The 26,113-nt window shown below is 43.0% G+C and overlaps 1 protein-coding gene across 3 annotated transcripts in view; it reads right to left on the bottom strand.

Annotated features, from left to right (window-relative positions):
• The window catches only part of Ryr3 (ryanodine receptor 3), a 553,860-nt gene that overhangs the window by 185,917 nt on the left and 341,830 nt on the right, over window positions 1-26,113 (bottom strand). For all 3 annotated transcript variants that reach the window (XR_015684544.1, XR_015684543.1, XM_087655160.1), the window contains exons 32-38: window positions 25,450-25,615; window positions 20,664-20,750; window positions 20,013-20,239; window positions 17,474-18,266; window positions 14,948-15,148; window positions 10,646-10,748; window positions 9,853-9,990 (exon numbers count right to left, since the gene is read on the bottom strand). Coding sequence is in view for 1 of the 3 variants with exons in the window: in XM_087655160.1 (XP_087511286.1) it covers window positions 9,853-9,990; window positions 10,646-10,748; window positions 14,948-15,148; window positions 17,474-18,266; window positions 20,013-20,239; window positions 20,664-20,750; window positions 25,450-25,615 (1,715 nt within the window). In the remaining 2 variants the exon portion in view is untranslated. The remainder of the gene's footprint in view (window positions 1-9,852; window positions 9,991-10,645; window positions 10,749-14,947; window positions 15,149-17,473; window positions 18,267-20,012; window positions 20,240-20,663; window positions 20,751-25,449; window positions 25,616-26,113) is intronic.

The raw sequence follows: 26,113 nt of genomic DNA on the forward strand, positions 1-26,113 counted from the left end.
GCACTTCAAGGTGGTCTGAAATGAAAACAAAAGCCTGTAAGGCACTGGAACAGTGTTCTTGGGTAACTACTGTCTTTAATGTATGTTACTGGATCACAAAGAACATCCACTGGTGCTGTGAGGCTGTCGGAGGGCCCAGAGCACCAGCACATGCCCCAGCTCTCCGTGTGCTTTGGGGAAGTACATGTTGTTGTCTGTTCTGGCTTTCCTAGCCTAGGACTAGGGCAAGACTTTCAGCTCCTTGTCAGTTCTCACACTTCTTGTTGCAATGATTATAGCCGCAGGTTAGCTAGCATTTCCTGCATGTCCAGGAATGTATTACGTCCTACACCTGAATTGCATTCAACTGTCATCAACATCACCTAAGAACAGAAAGGACAGATGTGGCTGTGACCAAATTTCCCCACCATCATGGCCTTTACAGCTTAATCCTCACTTTACATTTTGTTTCAGTAAAGAACATGTCAATTTCTTGAACAGAAGTGGGTTCTTGTAAAGAGTAGGTCTGTTAACGCACCCAAGGGAGTGAGAGCTAAGTATGAGAAGTGGAGGTTTTAGCATGGGATGTGGACTATTTACAACAGACTACGGACCCTACAGCTGAGTCAACCAGCCTGGCTACCTTGGAGCCTAGCTTTCAGGGCAGACAGTGAGCAGTCATCTGGCTGCTGTACCTATCTGCTAAACCTGTCTCTAAATTTCCCTTCCTCTGTTATTGTGCATCTATGTGTGCCTGTGTGCATGCATGAGTTTGTGTATGGGGGTACATGTATATGTACAGGAGTGTGTGCATATGTGTAATCATATCTGTGGAGACCAGAAGTCAACCCTGGGTCTTGTTTACCTAGTTTCTTGAGACGGGCTCTTTATTGCCTGGTAGCTAATCAAGTAGGCTGAGGATGTCTGGACAGGTAAAGCAGCCTGTCTCTACCTTACCAGGGATGAGATTATAAGCACACATCACCACACCAGCATTTTCTCAAGGGTTCTAGGGATCAAGTTCAAGTCTTTGGCTCCTACATGGCTTTTCTACCTTGGCCAGAGCCTTATACATATATGGGTAGAAAGAAGAATGCAAACCCCCACCCTTCTTTCCTCACCACCTGGACACATTTTTAGTGTCAGAGGCAGCAATACTACACAAGCCACCAGTGAAACTGCACTCCAGCGTTCTAGCCGCATTCTGCTCTATGGATCCCTGGGGTCTCATCCATCATAAGGAGATAATTAGCCTGTTGTTTTTGAGATCAGTCATCCAGCCTCATAATCACTTTCTCAAAATGTACAGGCAATTGCATGACTGATGATGATATGTTAGAGAAAAGAGCACAGAAGGGACAGGGAGTGCTCGCTGATCTGACTGGGGGAGGGGACATGAATGAGAATGCCCCTCCCTCACCTAAGAGGCTCAGGTATTTGAATGTTTGTCCTTAGTTGGTGGAACTGTCTTGGGAAGGATTAAGTGTGGGAGGAAAGTATGCCACTGGGAGTGGGATTTGGGCTTTCAAAAGCCCATGCCAGACCTAGTCTAGCTCTCTCTGTCTCTGTGCAGATGGGGACATAAGCTTTTTGCTGCTGCTCCAGTGCCACGTCTGCATGACTGCTACCACACTACTGTCATGAAGGCAATGGACTCACCTTGTGAAACTAAGCCAGTCCCTGGGTTAAATGCTTCCTTTTATAAGTTGCTTTGATCATCACAGAAAACGGAATAGTGGGGGTTGGGGATTTAGCTCAGTGGTAGAGTGCTTGCCTAGGAAGCACAAGGCCCTGGGTTCGGTCCCCAGCTCCGAAAAAAAGAACCAAAAGAAAAGAAAACGGAATAGTGACTAAATGGAGAAGCTCCTAAAATGAAGATGTAGAACTATGAACAGGTGATGGGAGCCTACCATCTTTACTCAGGTCTTTAAACAGGAAGCAGGAGGTCACTGAACTTGGTTGCTTATTGGGAAGAAAAAGTCAAGAACAGTGACATATAAAGTATCTAGGATAGTGCTGTGCACAAAGCGCTCAATATATGTAAGAGTTTCTTCTCCAGTTTTAAACACAGATCACCAAAATAGAGGCCCACCATTGCTTACCTGAGCCCCAGAGGACCTGGTTTGTATCTGTGGCTATACTGCACAGAAAGGGAACAACATAGTTGATTCTGACCCTGGATCTTTCTCAGAGCTGTGCTTCTCTTTTGCCATCACCTTTCCCTTTAATAGACTATTGGGATTACTCTGGTTCTACTAGTCCCTATATCCTGATTGAAGCTTAGCTGACCAACATCTTTAATCCCATCTGTAACCAGCATTCTCCTTCACATTCGACATCATATTTGTACATCCCATATTTGTACATGACCTGTCGATATCATCTGAGGCATCATACTGTCTGCCACAGTCCTTATTCAAGTTATATCACCCAGAGCATTTCTGTCTTCTTGGTCCCAATGTCTCCCTGCAGCGGGAATAAGTGAAATCCTTGAAAGGTTATATTTCATAAACATATTTTACTGGTACCTCAAACAGTGCCTGAAATATGAGAGGTAATCACCAAATATTTGAAATTAAACACTATGCCAGATACACTTTGTATAGACTAAATAATTTTACAGGTGAAACGTGATGTACCATAGAGCCACCCCCATTTGTGTGGTGATCTCACTTGGTATTCATTTGTACCAGAGCCCAGGGCTCACTCCGGTTATAAAGAATACCTTCTCTGCCCAGGAGTAATCATAAATAAGCTGTGGCACTCAACTGGAGAGAATTTTTGTTTAGAGCTGTTATACCATTCAGTGACAAGGCAAATGCTTCCCCAAGTAGCAGCTTTGGGGCTTGATGGATTTGTAGTCATCTCTAGGGACTCCTCTGGTTTGAGCTTTATCAGAGGAAAGCAAGTAAGTCCCAGGGACAAGAATGCCAGCTTAGCTCCCTGAGAGCGGGTAAGCATTTGTGCAACGCAGCATAGGCTGAGAACAGAAGGCATTGCACCTCTTTTAGACAGACTCACTCCTACATCTAGTTCTACTGCTGAATTATAGTGGGTCAGCACAAGGTCTCTCATGTCAGCAGGGGGCCCTGTCTCTTTTGGTTGCATTGCTTGAGAGACTAAATATCCTTTGGGGCATTTCTTTTTACAGAGACTATGAGGAAAATAATCTCCCATGGAGAAGGCATAGGTACATCACATTTCATCTGTAAAATCTGATAGCTGATTTTCGTTTTCTTAACTTTAGCATTCAACAGAAACAGCTGCTTGATCTCTTCTGGAGAAATAACTCAGTTGCTGCAGCTACACAGTTATATTTAAAGAAATTCTGTTTTAATGGCAGCTTGCAGTCCAGTCTTAGCATGCAAAGGCTCTCTTATGAATGTGCTAGACAGAGACATAAAAATATGACCTAGTATGATGGGCTAGTGCTAGAGCATTTCATTATCATATAGCTCTTTGATAATACTCTAACGGTTTCATTGATGCCATGGCTTGCAGTTAATTTACGAAAATCTCTTTAACACAGAGCTACTTAACAGCACTCAAATGAATTGCAGAACAGTGTTGTTCTGTCTTTCTTGAGACCATCTGATCCTCACCAACTGCTCATAAAAGTAAATCTCTGGGAGGGCTTACCACCACCTAACCTGATGGCTTTCAGTCCAAATCTTTGCCATCATTGACTTTTAAGTGCTAAAATTCAGCATGCTGTTAGGCTCTGACTTTCATTGCAAATGACCACTCACATAGGTTATAAATCTGCTCCAATATAGGAAACAGCATGATACTATAGGAAGTGAAGATACTTAGACTTGAAGTGAAGTCATAGCTTCACTTGAATTAGTTATCTCAGATTTGAGTTAATCAGTGGCCAGGAAAAATTTCTGGATCCAAGATGGAAAGGAGAATCATTGAACTGGTATCTCTTGATTTTTTTTTTGAGTCCTATTTCCCTCAATTGAATAATGAAGAAAAGAAGAAAGCTAACATCATTAGTAACTAGTATATGTGGAGGTGTTTGGTAAATTCACTATACTCCCCTAAATTCTTATTTTGTCAAGATAAATCACATAAGTAACGACATAGACAAGTTATCACTCATTTACGGCATTTTCACCATTTTTATAATTGGAGGTGGTGGAGGAATTTAATCCAGCAATATGTTTGTTCTGCAAGGGATGGCATCTAAAGACCTTCCATGTCTATGTGATCTGTCTAGAAACAGCCGTGTTTGACAGTGATGTGTAACTGAGGGGCAGACAAAGTGATGAATCAGAGAGAAAATTGACAAATGAGTCACGGATAGTTATATGCCCAACTCTCACCAGAACAATGCAGGAGGGAGGGCAGTTCAGTGTGTGCAGTTCAGTGTGTGCAGTTCAGTGGAGTTCACACAATGCAGTGGAGTGCAGTCAAGTTCATCAGCTGAGTTGGGAGTCAGTGTAGTGGAGTTGAGCTCATTTCTAAGTTTGTATAGAAGCAGTTGAACCCAGAAAATAATAAAGAGCCAGAAAATTAGAACAAATTTCCAGAATTTGTTTGAGGCCGAGATGAGGAATTCAGTGAGAGGCCCAGAGGAGCCAGATTGAATCAATAAGCTTAGAGAGGAGTTTGAGCAAGAACCCTTGAGTTGATCCAGCCAGCCAGAGATCAGAAAGAACTAAAACTAGGAAGGGGTGAGTTTATTTAGCAGTAAGCCTCTGAAATGACAACTACATCTGAGGAATGAGAGCTACTTTTATATCTAGTGCCCAATGTGATTGGAGAAGGAGAAAGCCCACCAATGATTTGGAAAGCAGAGGACATTTGATAGAAATGTTGCAGAGGAGACATCTGACCAAAAGCCATCAAGAAGAAATTCACCTGGGATAGTCTTCACAGGAAGCATCAGTTCTTGGAGTTCTGCTGGATGCCCAGAGAGATTTGGGAGACTCTGAAGTCGTAGGAGCCTCAAGCCCAGAGCAAGGAATGACACAGGAATCTCCGAGACAGCGAATCGCAGTAAGACATCCCAAAAGACAAGTTTAATTATATAGGCAGACTTTTTTCTGCATTTGAAATTGGGAAACTCCATTTCACATCCCTTTTTTTTTTTTGGTTCTTTTTTTCGGAGTTGGGGACCGAACCCAAGGCCTTGCGCTTGGTAGGCAAGCGCTCTAACCACTGAGCTAAATCCCCAACCCCATTTCACATCCCTTAAGACCAAGGGTAGGTGTTGAGGGGATGGAAATGTTACTTGACAAAGCCATCGCAGTATTTTTGGCAGTCATGACCACCAGGGTAAACCCCTACCTACTTTCTTTTTTTTTTTTTTTTTTTTTTTTTTTATTAACTTGAGTATTTCTTATATACATTTCGAGTGTTATTCCCTTTCCCGGTTTCCGGGCAAACATCCCACTCCCCCCTCCCCTTCCTTATGGGTGTTCCCCTCCCAACCCTCCCCCCATTGCCGCCCTCCCCCCATAGACTAGTTCACTGGGGGTTCAGTCTTAGCAGGACCCAGGGCTTCCCCTTCCACTGGTGCTCTTACTAGGATATTCATTGCTACATATGGGGTCAGAGTCCAGGGTCAGTCCATGTATAGTCTTTAGGTAGTGGCTTAGTCCCTGGAAGCTCTGGTTGCTTGGCATTGTTGTACTTTTGGGGTCTCGAGCCCCTTCAAGCTCTTCCAGTTCTTTCTCTGATTCCTTCAACAGGGGACCTATTCTCAGTTCAGTGGTTTGCTGCTGGCATTCGCCTCTGTATTTGCTGTATTCTGGCTGTGTCTCTCAGGAGCGATCTACATCCGGCTCCTGTCGGTCTGCACTTCTTTGCTTCATCCATCTTGTCTAATTGGGTGGCTGTATATGTATGGGCCACATGTGGGGCAGGCTCTGAATGGGTGTTCATTCAGTCTCTGTTTTAATCTTTGCCTCTCCCTTCCCTGCCAAGGGTATTCTTTTTCCTCATTTAAAGAAGGAGTGAAGCATTCACATTTTGATCATCCGTCTTGAGTTTCGTTTGTTCTAGGGATCTAGGGTAATTCAAGCATTTGGGCTAATAGCCACTTATCAATGAGTGCATACCATGTATGTCTTTCTGTGATTGGGTTAGCTCACTCAGGATGATATTTTCCAGTTCCAACCATTTGCCTACGAATTTCATAAACTCGTTGTTTTTGATAGCTGAGTAATATTCCATTGTGTAGATGTACCACATTTTCTGTATCCATTCCTCTGTTGAAGGGCATCTGGGTTCTTTCCAGCTTCTGGCTATTATAAATAAGGCTGCAATGAACATAGTGGAGCACGTGTCTTTTTTATATGTTGGGGCATCTTTTGGGTATATGCCCAAGAGAGGTATAGCTGGATCCTCAGGCAGTTCAATGTCCAATTTTCTGAGGATTCTCCAGACTGATTTCCAGAATGGTTGTACCAGTTTGCAATCCCACCAACAATGGAGGAGTGTTCCTCTTCCTCCACATCCTCGCCAGCATCTGTTGTCCCCTGAGTTTTTGATCTTAGCCATTCTCACTGGTGTGAGGTGAAATCTCAGGGTTGTTTTGATTTGCATTTCCCTTATGACTAAAGATGTTGAACATTTCTTTAGGTGTTTCTCAGCCATTCGGCATTCCTCAGCTGTGAATTCTTTGTTTAGCTCTGAACCCCATTTTTTAATAAGGTTATTTGTTTCCCTGCGGTCTAGCTTCTTGAGTTCTTTGTATATTTTGGATATAAGGCCTCTATCTGTTGTAGGATTGGTAAAGATCTTTTCCCAATCTGTTGGTTGCCGTTTTGTCCTAACCACAGTGTCCTTTGCCTTACAGAAGCTTTGCAGTTTTATGAGATCCCATTTGTCGATTCTTGATCTTAGAGCATAAGCCATTGGTGTTTTGTTCAGGAAATTTTTTCCAGTGCCCATGTGTTCCAGATGCTTCCCTAGTTTTTCTTCTATTAGTTTGAGTGTGTCTGGTTTGATGTGGAGGTCCTTGATCCACTTGGACTTAAGCTTTGTACAGGGTGATAGGCATGGATCGATCTGCATTCTTCTACATGTTGCCCTCCAGTTGAACCAGCACCATTTGCTGAAAATGCTATCTTTTTTCCATTGGATGGTTTTGGCTCCTTTGTCAAAAATCAAGTGACCATAGGTGTGTGGGTTCATTTCTGGGTCTTCAATTCTATTCCATTGGTCTATCTGTCTGTCTCTGTACCAATACCATGCAGTTTTTATCACTATTGCTCTGTAATACTGCTTGAGTTCAGGGATAGTGATTTCCCCCTGAAGTCCTTTTATTGTTGAGGATAGCTTTAGCTATCCTGGGTTTTTTGTTATTCCAGATGAATTTGCAAATTGTTCTGTCTAACTCTTTGAAGAATTGGATTGGTATTTTGATGGGGATTGCATTGAATCTGTAGATTGCTTTTGGTAAAATGGCCATTTTTACTATATTAATCCTGCCAATCCATGAGCATGGGAGATCTTTCCATCTTCTGAGGTCTTCTTCAATTTCTTTCCTCAGTGTCTTGAAGTTCTTATTGTACAGATCTTTTACTTGCTTGCCTACCTACTTTCAATTGCAATTTTTACATACGTCCTCCCAAAAATGGTTGAAAAATTAGCTCTATGACAAGAAAAATTAGTTATGATATTACAAATGCTTGGGAGACAAAAGATAGAGGAAGTAAGAGAACAGGAAGTGCTTAATTGTGAAGCTATGGCACCTAATGAAATTAAAGATCAAGCTAGACAGCCTATTGAATCTATGGTGCTATCTCTTAACTCGATTAACTGGATCAACCATTTTCTTTATTTTTTGGATCTTAAAACATTCAGGACACAAAACTTGGATGTCTTATAATTCTACAGATGAGAGAGAGAGGCAGCATAGTGGAGCGCATGAAGTCTCAAGTGACAGGACTATCGGGTGTACATTTGTGGCAGGACCTTCCCCTAATGAACGAAGATTTCAGGGGACCAATCACTGGGCAAGGAGTAGGTGGGACTTCCGGGGAGGAGAGTGGAAGAGAATTGGCAGGAAAAGGTGACTTAACTTTTGGATGGGGAGAACTTGGAGAAACATGTAGCAAACAAAAGGCCCCCAGTTTAGATGAGGGATCTTCTAGGATTCGCCATCAGAGGATTTAACTTCGAATGGCTTTACAAATTAGGATGATAGTTGCTGCACCCAGAGATTGTGTTACCTGTTGATCCTAAACTAAGGTTGTGTGGTGTTTTGTTTCTTCACGCGGAGACTTCCCGCCGAGTTCAAGAGAGAAAGGTATGACTGTAAAGTGTGGGTTTTTGAGACGTGCACCCCAGATAGCCCTGTGAATTTGGTCTGGTGTGGCAGTGACCCGCCATGGGAACATAGTGAGTCAGGTGAGATTTCCCAGCTCTGGGTCAGAGAGTCTGCCGAATCGGCGGGCCTGACCTGTTCGCCTGTGGTAGCGTGGTGACCTTTTAAAATATTTAACGCAACATTTGTATTCTACGCAGACACAGAAAATGATCTGTCTGATGTAGTGCCGAGACAGAGTTGTGCCGGAAGTAATCCTTGGTGTTTGAACCCCTCCAGAGAATGGGACTTCGCAGAGGCAGATGATGAGTGATTCCATCTGATTGACTAGATTCACTTAACAAGTCACGGTCACTTCGTGGGAACCCTATCCACAAGACACTGCCAAAAAAGCATCCACGTCCAGAATCAATTCTCAACAGGTTATATAGGAGATATGTGGGCCAGTACAAGCGCTTAGCAGTATTATTTGGTGGTAACCACAGAGAGGGAGTCAATAGTCACTTTTTTGGTGGGGTAGGGGAAGGGCTCGGGGATTCTACAATCCAGTTGGCTTGAGTTTATCAAAGCCAAAATATTTGCATGGTTATGGGATAGGACTGACCAGGATTGCCAGAGTTAAGTTACTATATACTCTCTCAGAGGCCTCAAAGCTTCCACTGATAAATTGGGATAATCTCTTCCCCTCAGAGACATTCTGACAAAAATGGAAGGTTAATATAAGGGCAATAAGATGTGTGGACCCCCAAAGTGGTGTTTCCAGATACACCTATCATATCTTGATGGTCTATTTCTCTAGTAGATGATCTGAAAGTATGTTCCAAGATAGATAGGAATAGGGAATAAGATAAAAAGTAATGACATTGAACCTGGGACATACTTTTTCTTCTTTAGACAAATGATAAATTTGCCAAATCTGTAGCAAGGAACAGACTGGTTTCATATAATATTCAGACAGCCTGCCTCTGGAATGTTAAGTCATTTAGAGAGAGTCAAGCAAGTCAGTGTTCTTCTTTCAACATGGGTCAACATGGTTGAAGTTACCTACTGTGTAAAGAAGAGAAGAGGGAATTAGGACAATACTTGACATCCTTAAAAAAATGGGTCAAAGACGGCAGGCTGCTACAATCTCAGTTCCACAGCAAAGAAAAGAGAGACCGATTCTTTGTTTTACAAGTCCTGCTTTACTATTGTTTAATTTCTTTGGTTGGAGTCGTTTTCCTTGCCTTAACTGTAATCATAAGTGAGAGACATTGGCAACACTTGAAAGAAAGACCAGAATCTATGCGAGAATGTCTAAGTAGACTGACAATACAAGCAGACACCAAACAGCTGATTTTTTTCCTCAGGAGAATTCCAAAAGTGAATTTGTTGAATTGCAGGAAGGCAGAGGAAAACAAACAAATAAACAAAAAACAAAGCAAAACAAAAAAACCATAACTATCAACAATGATGACCAGATGCCCATGTGTTTACTTCAGAGTTTAAATAGCCCCACATGTCTTACAGTGTGTTGGAGAAAACCAGTTACCTTGATTAAGTCTGAGAGAGCACAGAGTTGCCAGCAGTGTATTGAAGGGCTGTGCACTTACTAGGGTACGGTTCCTCTTCCTCTGTTGGTGGCTCCTTCTCAGGCTTGGGTTGCCCCTTGATTTTATACACCAGAGCACACAGTTTTCCTGTCCATGAAGTGTCCTCCTCCTCTTCCTCCTCTTCCTCCAAGGGGACCCCTAGCAAGCCACAGAATAGAGTGCAAACCCAAACAGTATATTAAGGGTTATCTTATCAAACAGATAAGAACATAAAAAGAAAATTCCCACCTTTCTAGAACATTTTCAAGAGATTACAGGCAGCCCCGCAGGAGTATTTATCAACATTATGCCTTTCTAGTTGCTAGAATATATGAATTTCTGTGTCCCAGAACATCAAATAAATTTAATCCCAAGGCTTTACTCTTTCTAACCTATGTTAAAATGGCTCTAGAGTTTCTAAAATAAATTAACATTTATTATTTCAAATGAGAAACAGCTTTTTTTCTGCATGTCACTTAATTTACCCATGCCATAATCCACTTGGCAGCAGATATGTATCAAAGTAGGGATCGATGACTTAGAATCCTTCAGGAAAGATATTGATACCCACTTTAAAAAAATTTATAGTAGCTAAAAAAATGGGGATCAAAATTGACCAAGAAGACCACAGTATTGCTGTAAGTAAAGCCGGTGAGGTGTAGACTCAGTCTTCTTCCACTGTTTCCCTCCAGAGACCGTCCCATATCCTCTCTGTATCTTCTGGGTGAAGGTTTTCAGTCTGCCAGTCTCAACTTCTCACTGCTACTCTAGGAAAGGAAGGTGGCTTGTGGGTCTGGTCCCTCTCTCAGCTCACCACAGTGAACCAGAAGGTCCTCATGGAAGTCGTACAGCTCCTCTCGGATCTCCTCTGGGCAGGGGCAGTTCTCTCCCAGGTGAAAGTTGAGGAGCATGTTGATCTGTGGGGGCACAAGAGGAATGGCTAGCTGATCTCTACACCAGGCACAGGAGCTCAGATCATGCCTTAGGCACCACTCTGAGTTTCTTATTTCAAAGTTTTTGGAGGGTAGAGAAACTAAAAGTAGCTAATATAGAAATATAGCTTTTTCTTTTTTTCTTATCCTAAAGGCTGTTTATTATTTGCACAGAATTTGGAGAAAATTTAAAGTAAAAATTCCCACTACTCAGAGATAGTCTTGTTAATAATATTTTAGTAAATTTATTTCAGATCTTATGTATATTCACAGAAATTCAAATCGCACTCTCAACATAAACTTTCTTATAATCCATTTTTTTTTTACTTACTTTGCCTTGGGCTATTTTTTAAAACATGAGTTTAAAATGGGTGCAATGTATTTATTTCAGTCTATGGATGGATAAAATTTTATGTAAAAATAACTGTTATAATATTTCTTGTTTATATTTTTATTATTTTTTGTGAGTACCTGGTGTGTGTGTGTGTGTGTGTGTGTGTGTGTGTGTGTGTGTGTGTGTGTGTGAGCACACATGAGCCATGGCATGTACGTTGAGATCAGAAGACTGCAGCCTCAGAGTTTGGTCCTTGCCTTCTGTCTTATTTGAGATGGAGTCTTTGATGTTTTGATTTTTACTTCACACACTAAGCTAGCTAGTCTGTGAACTTCCTGGAGTTCTCCAGTCTTCATTCGCCGTCTCTCCACATGGACATTGGGATTACAGATGTTCATACTATGCGTCAGCTTTTATGAGAGTTTTAGGGACTCAAGATTGGGTCTTTACATTCATATAGGAAGTGCTTTTACACACCAGACCGTCTTCCCACTTGTTTTCTCAAAAAACTAAGTTGCATTGAACATTTTATATACTTTTTGTTCACACGCCTGATCATTTTCTTATAATAAACTAAAGCAAAATGAATGGAGCAACAAGTCTATATATTTTAATGGCTTGCAATATAAATTGTCAATTGCTTCCCGGAAATCTCACAACAATTTGCATTATTCCAAATTTATATACATGTGTGTTACTTTGCCATCTCTAGTACAGTAATGAGAGCTTAACACATTTTCAAATATTTTCCAGTTAGATGGGTGAAGAATGTCATATCTCTGTTACTTTAATTTGCATTTAATTGGTGAGGTTGAAATTTACTTTCCACGCATTAAGTCTAATTTTATTACATATTTTGTAAATTTTTTTCTCATGCTCTTCATCTAGTTTTATATCAGGTAATTATCCATTTGAAAATTAGTTGGTGGAGTGCTTTCCACATTTGTCAACTTAGGCATTTTATAGTGTATACTCAATAGATTTCTGGAGTTTTAGTTATTTATATTTTATACTCAATAGAGTTCTTGAGTTTTAGTTATTTATAGTATACACTCAATATATTTCTGGAGTTTTAGTGAGCTTTTAATTTTATGTACAGCATGGGATTTTCATTTAGGTTTTGCTACTGAGATTTAGATTTACAGTCTGTACTCACTCTGACATTCCTTTTGCTTTTATTACTTTGTCTGAGTGTTCTTGATGTTTTCTATTTACCATGTGGTATTCTTATGGTTTAGTAAGACTAAACCAATTTACAGATTAATATTTTAAATAAAGAGGGCATACGAACTTACAAAGAGAAATGGTAATAGTGAAGTCCATTTATTAAAGCAAAAAAAGTCTGTTCTAGTAATAAATGTGCTTCATCAATGGCTGACAGGAAGAGACCTCGTAGCTACCCCCAGAGCTCCTGCGATGCTGAGGCAGTGTTGAATGTAAAGATATTTCTAAACGTAACCACCACAAAGTGTCATGAAAAATGTGCAGTCCCCAGTGGCGATAAAGCAGGGCACTTACTCCGCTGTCTACATTAATCATGAAAAGTAATGCCAGCAGAGGTCAGTTTCCATACATCCTATTCTTCAAGTGATTCTGCATCCTAACCTCTGCGGTTGATCTAAATTGTCTTTCAATGACATTAAATGCTTCCTTTCATTGAGAACTCTATGGGCAGGTCTCCTCATGAAGTAAATCCCCTAGTACAGGTGGAGATGGAGCACATGATTTTTTTTTTTTAAGTCTTAGAGCTCTTTTCTGGGCCGCCAGCATCAACAATGTCTGAAAACTTGCTAAAAATGAAAAACCTTGAGCCTAACCCCAGGCCTACTGACTCAGAGATTCCACAGAAAGGGCTGAGTGATCTCATTTACTAAGTTCTTTTGGTGACTTTGTTTAAGAAGCATTGGTCTATGCCTTAGGGAAGAATTCAAGTTACAGACTACTTAATGGTTTCTCTACTTAGAAGACTGGAGGAGAAGGAAATAGAGGGTAGAAGAAAAGCTTCGAAGTTACAGTGGAGAAAAGGAAGATGGGAATCAACCTTCTCCTTAGAGAAGGGAATCAATAGCTTATTGATTAAGTTGCTGAGGATGGTGATGGCTGGGCTGGAGATGTCAGGAAATGTGTGGCCTCTGCTCAGCAGGCCGTTCATAGAAGGCCTTACAAGAAGGTGTGAGGCTGCAGGTTTCTCTAATGCTAAAACTACTGGCAGGAGAAGAAATAGTTACAGAATTCTTATTCAGTGGCAGACACCTTGTTAAGCAATCTAAAATACCTTATCTCATGGCATCCTCACAAGAACCCTGGGCTGTAGATATGAACATTATCCACACATTAGCAGAAGAAACTGAGACGAACCAGTCAGGAACCCAATGCCACACGTGAGTGATGATGTGGAACAGATCTGCAGTGTTGTTATCTGAAGCCAGTATTAGTGTTATGATTTCTGCATTATTGTCTTCCAACTATTCACAAAAGTTTGAGAGAGCCTCATTTGCTGTGTCATGGGTACATTCACATTCACTGCCAGTCTAAAAGAAGCCAGTAGCATTGGTAATACTATCATAATTGGGTGGCAGTTGGGGTAATAGCATACTCATACATTCGGCATGGTGCAGTCGTCTATTGCAGCCAGTCCCAGGGACTCTGTATCTAGAGCAACGACTGGCTCTGCCTTCTCTTTGGGCACTGTCACTCAAAGTCTTTCAAAAGCTACACTATGTGGTTCATTGGCAAGACAATATAATATCTATAATATAATATCTATGTCCCATAAAATAGATTGGGAAACTAATTGAATGAACTTTGTAGTTGTGCCATTAATATGAAATAGTGGTAATTATATGGACAACAATGAATAGGCTGCTTATTAAGTATTTATGAGATTCAAAGATGTAGTTTCAAAGACAGATCTGGTTTCCTCACTGAAGGATTTACATTCCTTTTGAACACTTAGGGAACAGTGGCCAACCAGCCAGGATAGCACTATGAGATGCCATTCCTTCATTAAGTGGCATCTCAAAGTCACCGTCTCTCTTAGCAGTGACAACTACAAGTAAGTCCTATATAACACATTGCAAAATATGATTCGTGATGAGTCCTGTTCTTCAGGCTTCATGGTACCAGGGAAGCTTAATGTAAATTAAGTCAAAGGGGCTTAGACATGTCACGAGAGCATGGCTGCACCTCAACTCTCATAAACTAGGCACACCAACTACTTTCTTTAGACTGGCAGTGAATGTGAATGTACCCATGACACAGCAAATGAGGCTCTCTCAAACTTTTGTGAATAGTTGGAAGACAATAATGCAGAAATCATATAACACATTGCAAAATATGATTCGTGATGAGTCCTGTTCTCCAGGCTTCATGGTACCAGGGAAGCTTAATGTAAATTAAGTCAAAGGGGCTTAGACATGTCACGAGAGCATGGCTGCACCTCAACTCTCATAAACTAGGCACACCAACTACTTTCTTTATCTCTGATAGAGACTTCTGGAAGGGTTAGCAGCACTCCTTTTAGTGCATTGTTGCTGAGGTGTCTGATGAACCTTAACACTCCTGTGGTTTTCCACTCATTTGTAGAGAGGAGGGGAGGGTTGAGGAACAAACTTCTGCCTTATTCTCAGTTTAGAAAGGTTCTCCCTCCACCCCCTACTCCCACCAAAATAATTGGCTGGTATTCTCCCGTCATTATTTTCTTGGGATTCAGGCTATCTCTTGGTGTTGTGGTGTTTCTTCTAGGCTTCCATAGCTCTTCAGTCTGTTGAAGATGTTACAAAGGTTCAGGCATCCTGTTCTGGGGTTTTGAATTCCACAGGAATTATATGGAAACTCAGAGGGGACTCACCTGCTCCTGGGGTGGTGAGCGGAACTCTCTTGTCTTCCGGGCAGTTAGGGCTGCAGACATATTCAGGGCCTGCATGAGCTCATTGTAGCGGAACTTCTGATTTGCCTGCAGCTTGGACACGTAAATGTCACCAAATGCCACAATAGCCTCTACTCGGTGCTGTAGTTCACAGTCACAGAGGTAGCTGAGGAGTTCGCACATCTGTAACAGTAAGCGTATGTATACTTCCTTCGAGAATGTCCTTGCTGCTTACACAGTTCCCAGTTCCCCACTTGACAGACAACAGCACCGAGACTTAGGTAAGGCATTGAGTAAGTGCATCTAGTGCCTCAGAGTAATCATGAAGCTACTGACTCCAAGGCTGCCTAAACCCAGAGATGAACTGTTTGGCCATTAGCACCACAGAATGAGAGACAAAAGAACGTTCTGAAAGCAACATCTTGTAGATGCTTTCCTGGGGAGTCAGGTATGAAAACTAGCATCAAAATGCTCATGTGAGCACTGCTTTCCTTTCTCACACTGTGCAGCAGCAGAAGAATGGAAAGTTGGGAAGCTTGTTCACCATCCCATCTTCCCAAGTGGCTACACTGCTCATCCATGACCATTTCTTTTGTGATTATAATGATCTTATCATTCTGTCAACTTGTTGTTTTAAAAATAAATACTAGGAAGTTGTAAAGGTTGGGGGAGATCATTCAAGTCTGAAAGTGTTTTGCTCTCTAGTGAGAGTCCTGCCTTGGTGACAGGGATGCACTCCCATGCACTCACTGTTTGGTGACTTCATCATGGTGAAAACATTATGCTCTAAGTGTTGTGAGTGATTGTCCTCTGAGCCAAGAGGCCACTATATTGGGGAGTTCGGTTGCACCCCTTTGCAAAGGGTTTTCCAAGCTGGGCTTGATGGCTATTTATGTCCCCTCTGAGAGGGGCAGGGAGGATCAAAGTATCATTTCCTTACTATCCAGACCCTTTCTACATGTTGTACACACTGTCTTAATTGCACATGGCCTCGGGGAGGGACTAGAGTACCCAAGCCAGAAAGATGAAAGGAGTGAGACTCCCTCTGTGTAGTTACAAGGAGGACCTCATTCCTTCTGGGTAAAGAGCTTCCAGGTATGGCCTATTGGGGAGGAACATGCAGACACCTTTAAATAGCCCCTCACCTATGCTCTGTAAAGAAGCAAAATAAACTGACTGGTTCTCAGGAGTGAATTTTGGTGGAATCATTCCTGTGTTTGACATTGGAACTTTAGGGGGAGGAGTGGAAATGTTGAAGGGGTAGAGATGTTACTTACATCTGCTCCTGGGAAGACATTTTAGCAACAGATGGTTAGTCTCTCATTAGATGGTATCACCTTATATGATCACTCTCACTTATATATGGTCGATTGTCAACTGAAGTGTCGTTATGGAGTGCATAACTGGAGATCTGATGTTCACTTTAAAATCCCTGAACTGACAATAGATGCCAGTTCTATAGGTCAAACGTGAAAAGGAAGAACTTCAAGTGCTGGTCAGGGAATTCATACTAAAGACAATCTTGGCTCTGTATCACAGCAGCATACTTAAATCATTTAGCAAAGTGCTAAGGTAGAAGTGTGTGTGTGTGTGTGTGTGTGTGTGTGTGTGTGTGTGTGTGTACGTGCACACACGCACGTACATGTGTGAGTATGCCTATGTGACTTTATATAGTTATATTTCTCCTTTATACTTGATATCTTGGTTAACTGACTGTATATAAATCCTATCGTATAGAAGAGAGAACTTTTATCCTAGATTACTTCACATTCTATGATAGAAGATACTTCCCATCTTTTATGAAAATATACTTGGCGTTATCCTTTTGTATCACTTCCATTTTACAGATGAGAACTCTAAGGTCCTGACTGTCTGCTGACTTGTGAGTTTCCATATCCAGTAAGCAGGAGAGGAAGAATGGAATTCTAGGAATGGCTGACCTAGGATCTCTGCTCTTCATCTTCTTTTCTCCTTGTCTCAGTGCTCAGAAGACAAAGACTGTCGTCCTTAGCACATAGCTCATGCTAGCTTACACGAGGAATCATCGTTTCATCCTTAGTTTGGGTAGCAGTTTTGTGAATGCTGGGTCAGCAGGACCTCCTCATGTTAGTGTAAGAAGGCCGCTCAGTGAGAGTGAGTGATGGGTATGATGGGAGTCAGTTCCTGGGGATTACGTTGACTACAGAGTCTTATCCCCTTTGCTAAACAGGTACCTCTCAAATAATCACCTGGGTCTCAAAGGCTCAGAGACATGTGCAAACCCAACCCTGTGAAGACTTTTATATGACATCTAAACATTTCAAAGTATTTCACTAATGAAGTTTGCCATTGTCCTGTTGTCTTGGGGAAGCTTAAGGAGTATATCACATGAAAATAAGCATCACTCGGGGACTCTCTACATACCTCTACTTCAGTAGGAGACTCAGGCTTGTGCCCACAATTCCCCATACCCAGGCTTTCTCCTTTCCCTCCAAGGCACTCTACCAGAGTAAAAGTGTTCTCAGTTACCTGCAGCTTGACAGACTCAGGTAATCGGGTCTGCAGCAAGCCTTTGACTGGAGCCTCCTTGCTAGCCTTTTCTCCAGCCTCCACCGCCTTTTCCTCTACGTGGGTCACTTCTTTCTCCACTCCCTCTTCTGTCTCACCACTGTGCTCCCCAAACACAGAGGGATCTATCAGGAGGAGAATCTGGCGAACATCATCGTCGTCAAAAACTCCCATGACTAACAAGGTCCCAATGAGTTTCAGCACAGGCACAAACTGGAACTCCACAGAACCCCCAACAGGGTCTCTGATGTGGGCCCCACTACAATGTACCGCCTCGGTCAGCATGCTCAGGGCCTTTGTCTTGAGAATCTGCAAGGGAATCTCAGGGCTCTGTTTCTGATGGTCCTCATTAGTCACCACAAAGCAAGGGGTAGAGAACCTGAAGCCTGGCTTGAGGCATGTCCTCAGGCCCACCCCAGGCAAACCATGCCTCTTGGACTCATCTGGGTATAGGCGGATATTCCTGGTACTGCTGGTGATAGGGATGATGTACTCATTCTTCATCATCAGCTTCCTCTCCTTAGCATTGGCCAGGTGGATGCTAATAAGCAGGTCATAGAAACCAGATCGGAGGAGGCCAGGCAGGTACTTGTTGTCAATGGCATAGAAGAGCTGTGAGAGGTCCACATGGCTGCACAGGGCAGAAGCAACTCGGCTATTTCCCAGAGCGCACACAGCGCTGTAAAGTCTCAGTGTGTGGTAATGGAACTGCATCAGGTCCTCCTGCTCACAGAGCTCGAGGATGTCCACACACCTAAGGATGACAAGACAACCCAGCATTCCACAGTAAGAAACTAGTACCAGAATTCAGCATAGCTGTCCTGTGTGTGAAACCCAAGAAAATCCAACCAGCTCAGTGGAGACAGAGGGGGCAGAAATCTCTGCCATGCTTTCTCTAACAGTGTATTCCTCTTCTCTCAGCTACGGTCCACACCCAGGTTCCTAATCATCCACTGCGTCTCATTACAATATTTTTAAAGGCCTAGGAAATGCAAGAAATTGCCTTATCAAATATCAAAATATTGAAATGGAGGGGGAAAAACCTAAAACCCCCAAGAAGAAAAACCCATGGGAATATGACAATGACCTGGCTTTCATATCTAAAGGTTCAAGTGGATCTGTTTCTTGACACAGCCTCTCAGAAGACCCAGCTCACACCCACCGCCATATCCACATTCACAGCCACATGCACAGCCACGCCCACAGCCACACGCACAGCCACGCCCACAGCCACATCCACTGCTAGACTGCCATTCACACCATCTGTGTCGTCCAGCTCTGCAGCTCCTATAAAGCTTTTTCATCCTTGGAAAACAAATTCATCTGCACTTTAGTTGTTGAGAGGAAACACTGTTCTGACTGGTGCTCACCGGCCGAATCCAGTGAGTGCTTTCTTCCTAACATCAGCAGCTTGCCTGCCTGTGTGTTTCTTTATTGTTCATGTAGACCCAGAATGAGCTTCTGGTCTTTCCTTAGATTTTTTTTTCTTTTTCTCCTCATGGTGTGTTGGGGACTTTGAGATGGGTTTGCTGGGAAGGGTGTAATGCTTTCTTTACTTTTCCCATATTCTCCTGTCTCATAATGGTACATGATCGAAGAGGATACCCAAAGGGAAGACCTGTGGGAGTGCGAAACACCTTCACTTTCTTCACATACTTTTTCATTTGGATTTTTAATATTTATTTTGTGTAGATGAATGTTCCGCCAGCATATATTAATGTATACTGTGTGTCTTTGTGGTGTCCACAGAGGTCTGAAAGGGACAATAGATCTCCTCAGATTGAAGTTATGTATGGTTGTGATCTGCCATATGGGTGCTGGGAGTTGAACCTAGGTCCTCTGCAAGGACCATAACCAGTGAGCCATTTCTCCAGCTCCATGCACAAACTCTTCAGTGAAGGGACATTGGGGATAATAACATCCACAACAATAAAACTCACTCAGCTCTCACTATGGCCAGAAATGGCACTGGATTTCACCTACAGGACCTCACTCTCATCCTAGCAACAGTGTGGGTGGGCTTCTCTTTGGCTGAGGTGGGTGTGGCTTAGAGTATGTGAGCAGCTTACCAAACCACATATCCAGAAAGCGAAAGCGCTGGGATTGAAACCTGTCACAATCCTCTTAACAAAGAGACGTGAGGACCAGGATTCTTAGTTCACTAAACCAAACTAACATGAGTCATTCCTTGTCTTTTTGTAAAAGTAAATAAAGTATATTTCAGGATGGCTTGTATTTTAATTAAAGGCATGGACATATTTCCAGGTTACTAGTCTTCAGAAGGTACCCTGGCTGGGGCACCATGGTGCATATATTCACCACTGTTTCTGAGTGAATGATGACATTGGGAAGGAGAAAGGACAGAACTGAGGTACTGTGGGAAATCAACTATAGTTATCTTAGGACAGATTAGGCTCCACTGCAGATGCCCCTGCTTCCCTCTGGAACTTTCTGGCTTCCCAGTACTGTCCCTCCCTTCGTGTCCTCCCACCCCCAGTACCTGTTCTCCTCAGGGATGTGGAGTGCCATCATTTGCAGGGGTTCTAGGCACTGCACCACCCAGCCGTGGCGCTCGCTCACTCGCTCGGTCTCCACTTTGAGGAAGCTGCTGGGCATGCGGCTCCAGAGCACAGGCTGGATGGTTTGGACATCCAGCCTAGGTGGGCACTGTGGGATGGGGTTCTTCTCTTCACTCTTAAATATGGCTGCTGACAGAGGCATTGCATTCTGGGGCAAGGTAGAAAGACATCAGAGAAGAAGAGGTCTGTCATTGGGAGCATCTCGGTTGCTGGATCATGCACCTGGCTCGGGATCATCAATATAGCTGTTATAACTTATGGTACCATGTATCCCGAGGATCTCCAAAGGCTTTGCCACCGTTAATTACAACGATACACAACAACTTACATGAAATTAATCAATCCTCTCTGTGGCCAAAATGTGTGGAAGGAAAGGAAAACAAGAAGGAGTATTCTGTCATCAACTTCCCAGCAAATTCTAGAGGCCTGAAAGGCAGGGAAGTAGATGAGAAGCAAGCAAGAGCTCTTCCCTGCGTTCTAATGCCTGAGGTTTCCCTGGGATGGTCAGCGCTGCCTCCCTTGGTATGGGCATTAACTGTGTGTGGGGTGGGAGGGTGGGCTCAGATAAATACCTTCAGTTTTCCAAGTTCAAACTGAAACAAGGAGGTGCTTGTAGGCTGGAGGAAGACTGCTGGGAATACTTTGGTGTTAGGCTCCACCTGAAAACCAAAACAAATCAAGAGGTTTGCCCAGGGCTATGAGATCACAGTTTGCTAAGCCACTGGCTTTGGTAGTTAGTCATCTCATTTAAGATCAGCTGAGAGAAGACAACTGCCTGAGTGACTGGCCATTTCCCTCTGATCAGACATTCTCAGAGCCCTGGTTTGTCTTACTGGAGACAGAAACCGCTCCAGGCCTTAAGTCCTTTCTGCTTTGGAATAAAATAGCTTACAGCTTTTCTGTGTGCCTTAGGTACTGGCAGCCAGCAGCTTTGCCTGGGGTTCAGGATCAGAATCATAAGGCCAGAGATATCCATTACTCACTAGTTAGGCAATGCACGGATGGCTACTGAATAGCAGTATGTTTGGGTAGTGATTTAAGATCATTTTTGAAGGCAAATGGCAGGATCACCAGGCAGACCAGGACACTCCGCAGTGAAGATTCTTATCCCCAGTCTGATTGTTGGCCCTGGTAACTCATCAGGGTAGCTAATCTCAGCACTGTAGAAAAGGAAGTGACATCTCTGTCCTGTACCCATTATGTATCTCTGAGCACATCATAATCCTAATGACCAACAAGGTCTCTGATATTGCCAAATGTCCTGGGCTGGGGGAGACACACACACACAGCAATTGAGAACTGATGCTGTACCGGCAAAGATTTTAAGGTTCTTTATTGTAATGTGGCCCTTGCCTTCTCCCTGGGCTGCTCTGGATGCTTCTGTAGCCTTCCCCCACTTTACACTTGCTATCTTATGTTAAAGGGTCTGAGATCCTCTGGTTGGCTTCTGACTGCACCTTGCATTCTTGCGTGAGGCATTTGCATATGACATCAGGGCTCCACTTACTACTGGTTCACTTTGATGTATACAAACTTAGGTGATATTAGCCCACTACCATTAAGTAAATGCAGTCACTCTGGAATTGTTGCAACTCTCTCTGCCTACAGATTCAAGGATGGGTAACTATACTGACTATACCCTGAGAGTACATTATCCTTAGGGCCCTCATTTTATTAGCAAATAGAGAAATACAAAAATGTGGAGGCTATAATTCCTTTGAATAAGATTTTCATTTAAACAGCCTGGCTTATATGAGATGGTTTTGGTTCCTTCAAGGGTGACTTATTGCGAACTTTATAAACCGATCAACCAAAGTCCCAGACTCTCCTCACATCTGACTCAGGGACTGCTTTGAAAGCCCCAGACTGAATATTTCCTTGTGTTGTGCATACTCTCACCATGATGAACAATGCAGATTTTTGTTTAGGCGTAAAATAAGAAGAAAACAGAAGCATAGTCTCCTTGGGGTATACCAGAGGGGAAAATGGTATTAGTGATGTGGTAAATATAATTCTAGAAGGCTCTGGAGGACTCTGGATTTATTTCTGTGATTATGTTAATGGGACATGGGATTATGCATGTGTAAGAAAAGCTGTTAACCAGTTGAACTTGGGCTGGAAAAAGATGTGAGCTTTATCTAATTACACTAGGGTAGCTTCCAAGCAGAGTTTGTGTGTGTGTGTGTGTGTGTGTGTGTGTGTGTGTGTGTGTGTGTGTTTTCTTTTGTGGAGATAGAGGGGAAACTTGGCGAGATCTGAAGTATGAGAAGGCCATGCTCTGAAGATGGAGGGAGTTTGTGAACGGACTGTAGGCACTCTGCTGGCACAGAGTGAGCCGTGCTACCACAGTCAGTAAGAACACAGGGCCTCAGAACAGTAAGCCTACAGCATGAAGAACTGGCCACTGTTAACAACTCAGAAAAACTCAGAAAGGGGTTCTTTCCAGATCCTCCAGAGAACAGCCTGGCTCTGCCCAGCAGGTGCCTTGGTTTTTGCCTCATGAGAGAGCCCAAGCATCTGGCAAGCCCACAGACCTGGGAAGTAATGAACTCGGGTCGTTTTAAGCCACTAATCTTATGACAACTTGTTAGGTAGAAGAGCAAATGCAAGCCCAGCCAAGCCAGTTAGGCTTACAGGAAATTCCAGGGAATGCTCATGAGGTGCCAGCTGCCGCACCATGGACGAGGAGCACGGAGCCGGCCTCCACCCTGGGAAGACTCACTGGAGGGGCTGCCCCTGCTCCGGTGCAGCGAGCAGCTGGACTCCAGCTACCATGGCCTTTCTCCATTTTCGAAGCTATGGTTCTTTTTATCACTGGTTGATCTATTTGTCCTCGTGCTGATAGACATACCATTTCTAATCATGCGTGAAGGTCAGGGCTTAGAAATTGGCCAGAATCTATATCGCTAGCCTCTCTCATAAATCTGAATCTCACAGCCAGCTCCTCCTTTTATACAGCTGATGGAGGGCAGTTAGTTACTCAGGGCTAACTCTCGAATGTATATTTTGGTTCTCATTTTTCTACTGATCACATTAAGTGGGAGAGAGAGAGGATTTTCGAATGCACGACACCATTGAATGGGAAGCCTGGAAACAGTGTTGAAGAGAATCTTTCTCTCATTATCTGGATCCCTTCTGAATTGAAGGCCAGTGTATACATATTGCTGGCCTGTTTCTCTTGAGATAATTGAAAAATGAAAATGGCTATAGCTGTGCATAACAGTGACCAGCTGACAGGGACGAAACACATGGCTGGACATGCTTCTGTCTCAGCAGAATTAGGAAGGACTAATTGAGCAGGACCTCCTAAGGACCCTCAGCAGAGCTCTACCACTCTGCCACCCAGCAAAGTTCTTCGGGATTGGAACACTGAGCAGCAGAAGAGTATGAATGTACTGAGTGAGGGAGGTGCTCCAGGAACACCTTGCTCAGTGACGGCAGTGGTCCAGCCTGATGTTGCATAGGAATGACCACGCGGGATGTGATGAAGTAGCAGAAGTGCCCTTCTTTTGGCTGTAGTACTTTAGCCTCATGATCTCTTTTCTGAGACAGGCAAGTCACTGCTCCTGCGAATGGCATCTTGCTTTCTTGCTTATTCCTTAATGTTTGCAGAACTCCAAAGTCCAAAGTTATTAGATGCTCCCGAACTCTCTGCGGCTCAGGAGGGACCCTGCAGTCCAGCCCGTTTCGGAAGTTAATGGGAAAACACTAATGGATTCTGAAGGACAGCAGTAATGTACGTAAAAGCTTCTCAAGGGATATGGGCCGAGGGAAGCATCATAGTCAGAAAATACCAGAGGAGTACTTTACTTTCTTCCCCAGAGCCTGGCTTCACAAATGCCTCTTTCTGGAAGTGGCTAGGCCATCGGCTGCCAGGCAAGCTTGCCAAGTGTTGAATGTGTTCCTCATAGGAGGAAGTTCTCAGTGTGCCATTCACTGCGGGGACTGCTAGAGAGACAGGTAAGCCTCTCTGTCAGTGAGCTGCTTCTGACATGTAGACAAAGTTAGGTCCACCTATCATTTTTGGTGAGTGAATCTTTCGGAACCGGAAGGACTGCTGTGTTTGCTATACACTTTAGCCCATCTCTCCAAGCAGAAACAAGACAGATGTTTGCCTACAGGCCTTACAATCTAAAGACTGTGACCTGGGGCTGACCAGGGCTTTAATCTATTATGTAACCACAGGGTACTGTATATCTGGTGTGGTTCTCTAAGCTGCTGACCCTAAGAGACTACAATTAGCTTTCTTAATTACTGCACATCATTCATGCTCAGAGAACTTCCATAGCTCCTTATTTTCTATGTATACCTCCCTCCCTCCCTCTCCAAATGCAACCCTTGTTACCAATCATATAGGCCATTGTCATTCTATCTGCTTACCCACTGTAGCTCCCTAGAATACCACTCTTCTCATGTTCTCAAACGCAAGATTTTTCTCTAATGAAACTTTCCTGATTGCTCTTCACGGGAGAAAGATCTTCTTGTAATTGGTTTAGCAAATTCTTCCTATACATACACATGACTCACTGTCCTGTGCTTAGTAGTGCTGGGATTTCTTGGGAAGGTAATCCCTCAACACAACACTTCCTACATAGACTTTATGGGTCTCTGGGCTCGAGCGTACTACAGGTTAAGGTCAACAAAGCAATTTCCCGTTTCAGTAACCTGAGAAATGCTTGGTTAGACAGGTTTCTTCTTGAAGTATTCTCAGATTTTAGTGAACTAAATGTTTATCATGATTTTAAGAAAAGTAGAAGGCATGACATTTTTCCAGGTTCAAGTGGCTTTCAAGAAGAACACATATGACATGGTGGTTAATGATAGGTGTGTAATTGAAGGTTTTCCTAGGGAATTTCATTAAAGTTTACAGTTTGTGAAATAGGAAAACATGTGACTTACAAAACAGATGTGAAGGGATCACATTGGGTATCCATTGGGAGCATAAATAACCTCCCAGTGACTGGAACACATAGTTTCTATTTTGAGTAAATAAGTGTCTTCAAGTGACAAGTATTTCTGTCACTTTAAATCTTTAATTTTCCATCTTATCTATCACAGACAACATAAAGGCAGCAGAGAAATACTTTTAGAATACACGAATAATCTTTCAGAACTCAATAAGGAAAAACTGCTGTCTCCTCTTAAAAGAAGACCAGTGTATAGAAGTCATTCGATACATAAACTTATTTTCTCTCTGTATAAAATACAATCACCTATATTTGCTAATCTAATAGCCAGTAGTCTGCATGGGCTCACGAGTGGGATTGGGGAGGATGATGAGAGTGGAAAAGAATTAAGAACATAACCATAAATCCCAAGCCCAAGGTCCAAAGTAACAGCCCCAGAAGCCACACCTACCTGGTAGCAGGTGCCAAGTTCCTTCCCATTCGCAGAGAAGGACAACATGCCCATTGCCAGATCTAGAAGGCAGCCAATCTCCAGGTCCACATTGCTCCGGCTTGATCTCTGGGAACTGGCTACAATGTCCCCACCCCAGACCATATAGCAGTTGCTACGTTTCACACTGATAACCAGAGAAAAGAGAGGAGTTATAGAATATGGTTTCCATGGTTTGTAATCACAACTCACTTGTAAAATGCCTCAGAACCCTCTCTGTGAAATTTTACCATTATCCCTACACAATTGTTTTCTTGAATGAAAACTAAATTTACTCAGCTTCAACTAAATTTACTCAGGCATGAGCCATTGTGTGTGGGGATGTGGCAGTATGGCCGCCTCCTTCCAACGAACTCAGTATTCAGATTGCTATTTCTCAACTCATTAGCAATTCAATCTTCTGATACTGAGGAGAGTAATACTCCCGTTTTAGGGACAGGAAATCAAAGCACAGCAAAGAGACTACCTCAGGCAAATCTACAGAGGAGTTTGGTATGAGATGCAAAATCAGTAATCTGGGTTCAGCATCCCTGCCTGGCCTTAGGATCACAGGCCATAAAGTGCTTGACAACTTGGCCCATATTCTTTAGAATGGCAACTAGGATCCAGATAGACTGTTTGTCTC

Source organism: Rattus norvegicus, chromosome 3 (genome assembly GCF_021556685.1).
Source record: "Rattus norvegicus strain SHRSP/BbbUtx chromosome 3, alternate assembly SHRSP_T2T, whole genome shotgun sequence".
Taxonomy (NCBI): domain Eukaryota; kingdom Metazoa; phylum Chordata; class Mammalia; order Rodentia; family Muridae; genus Rattus; species Rattus norvegicus.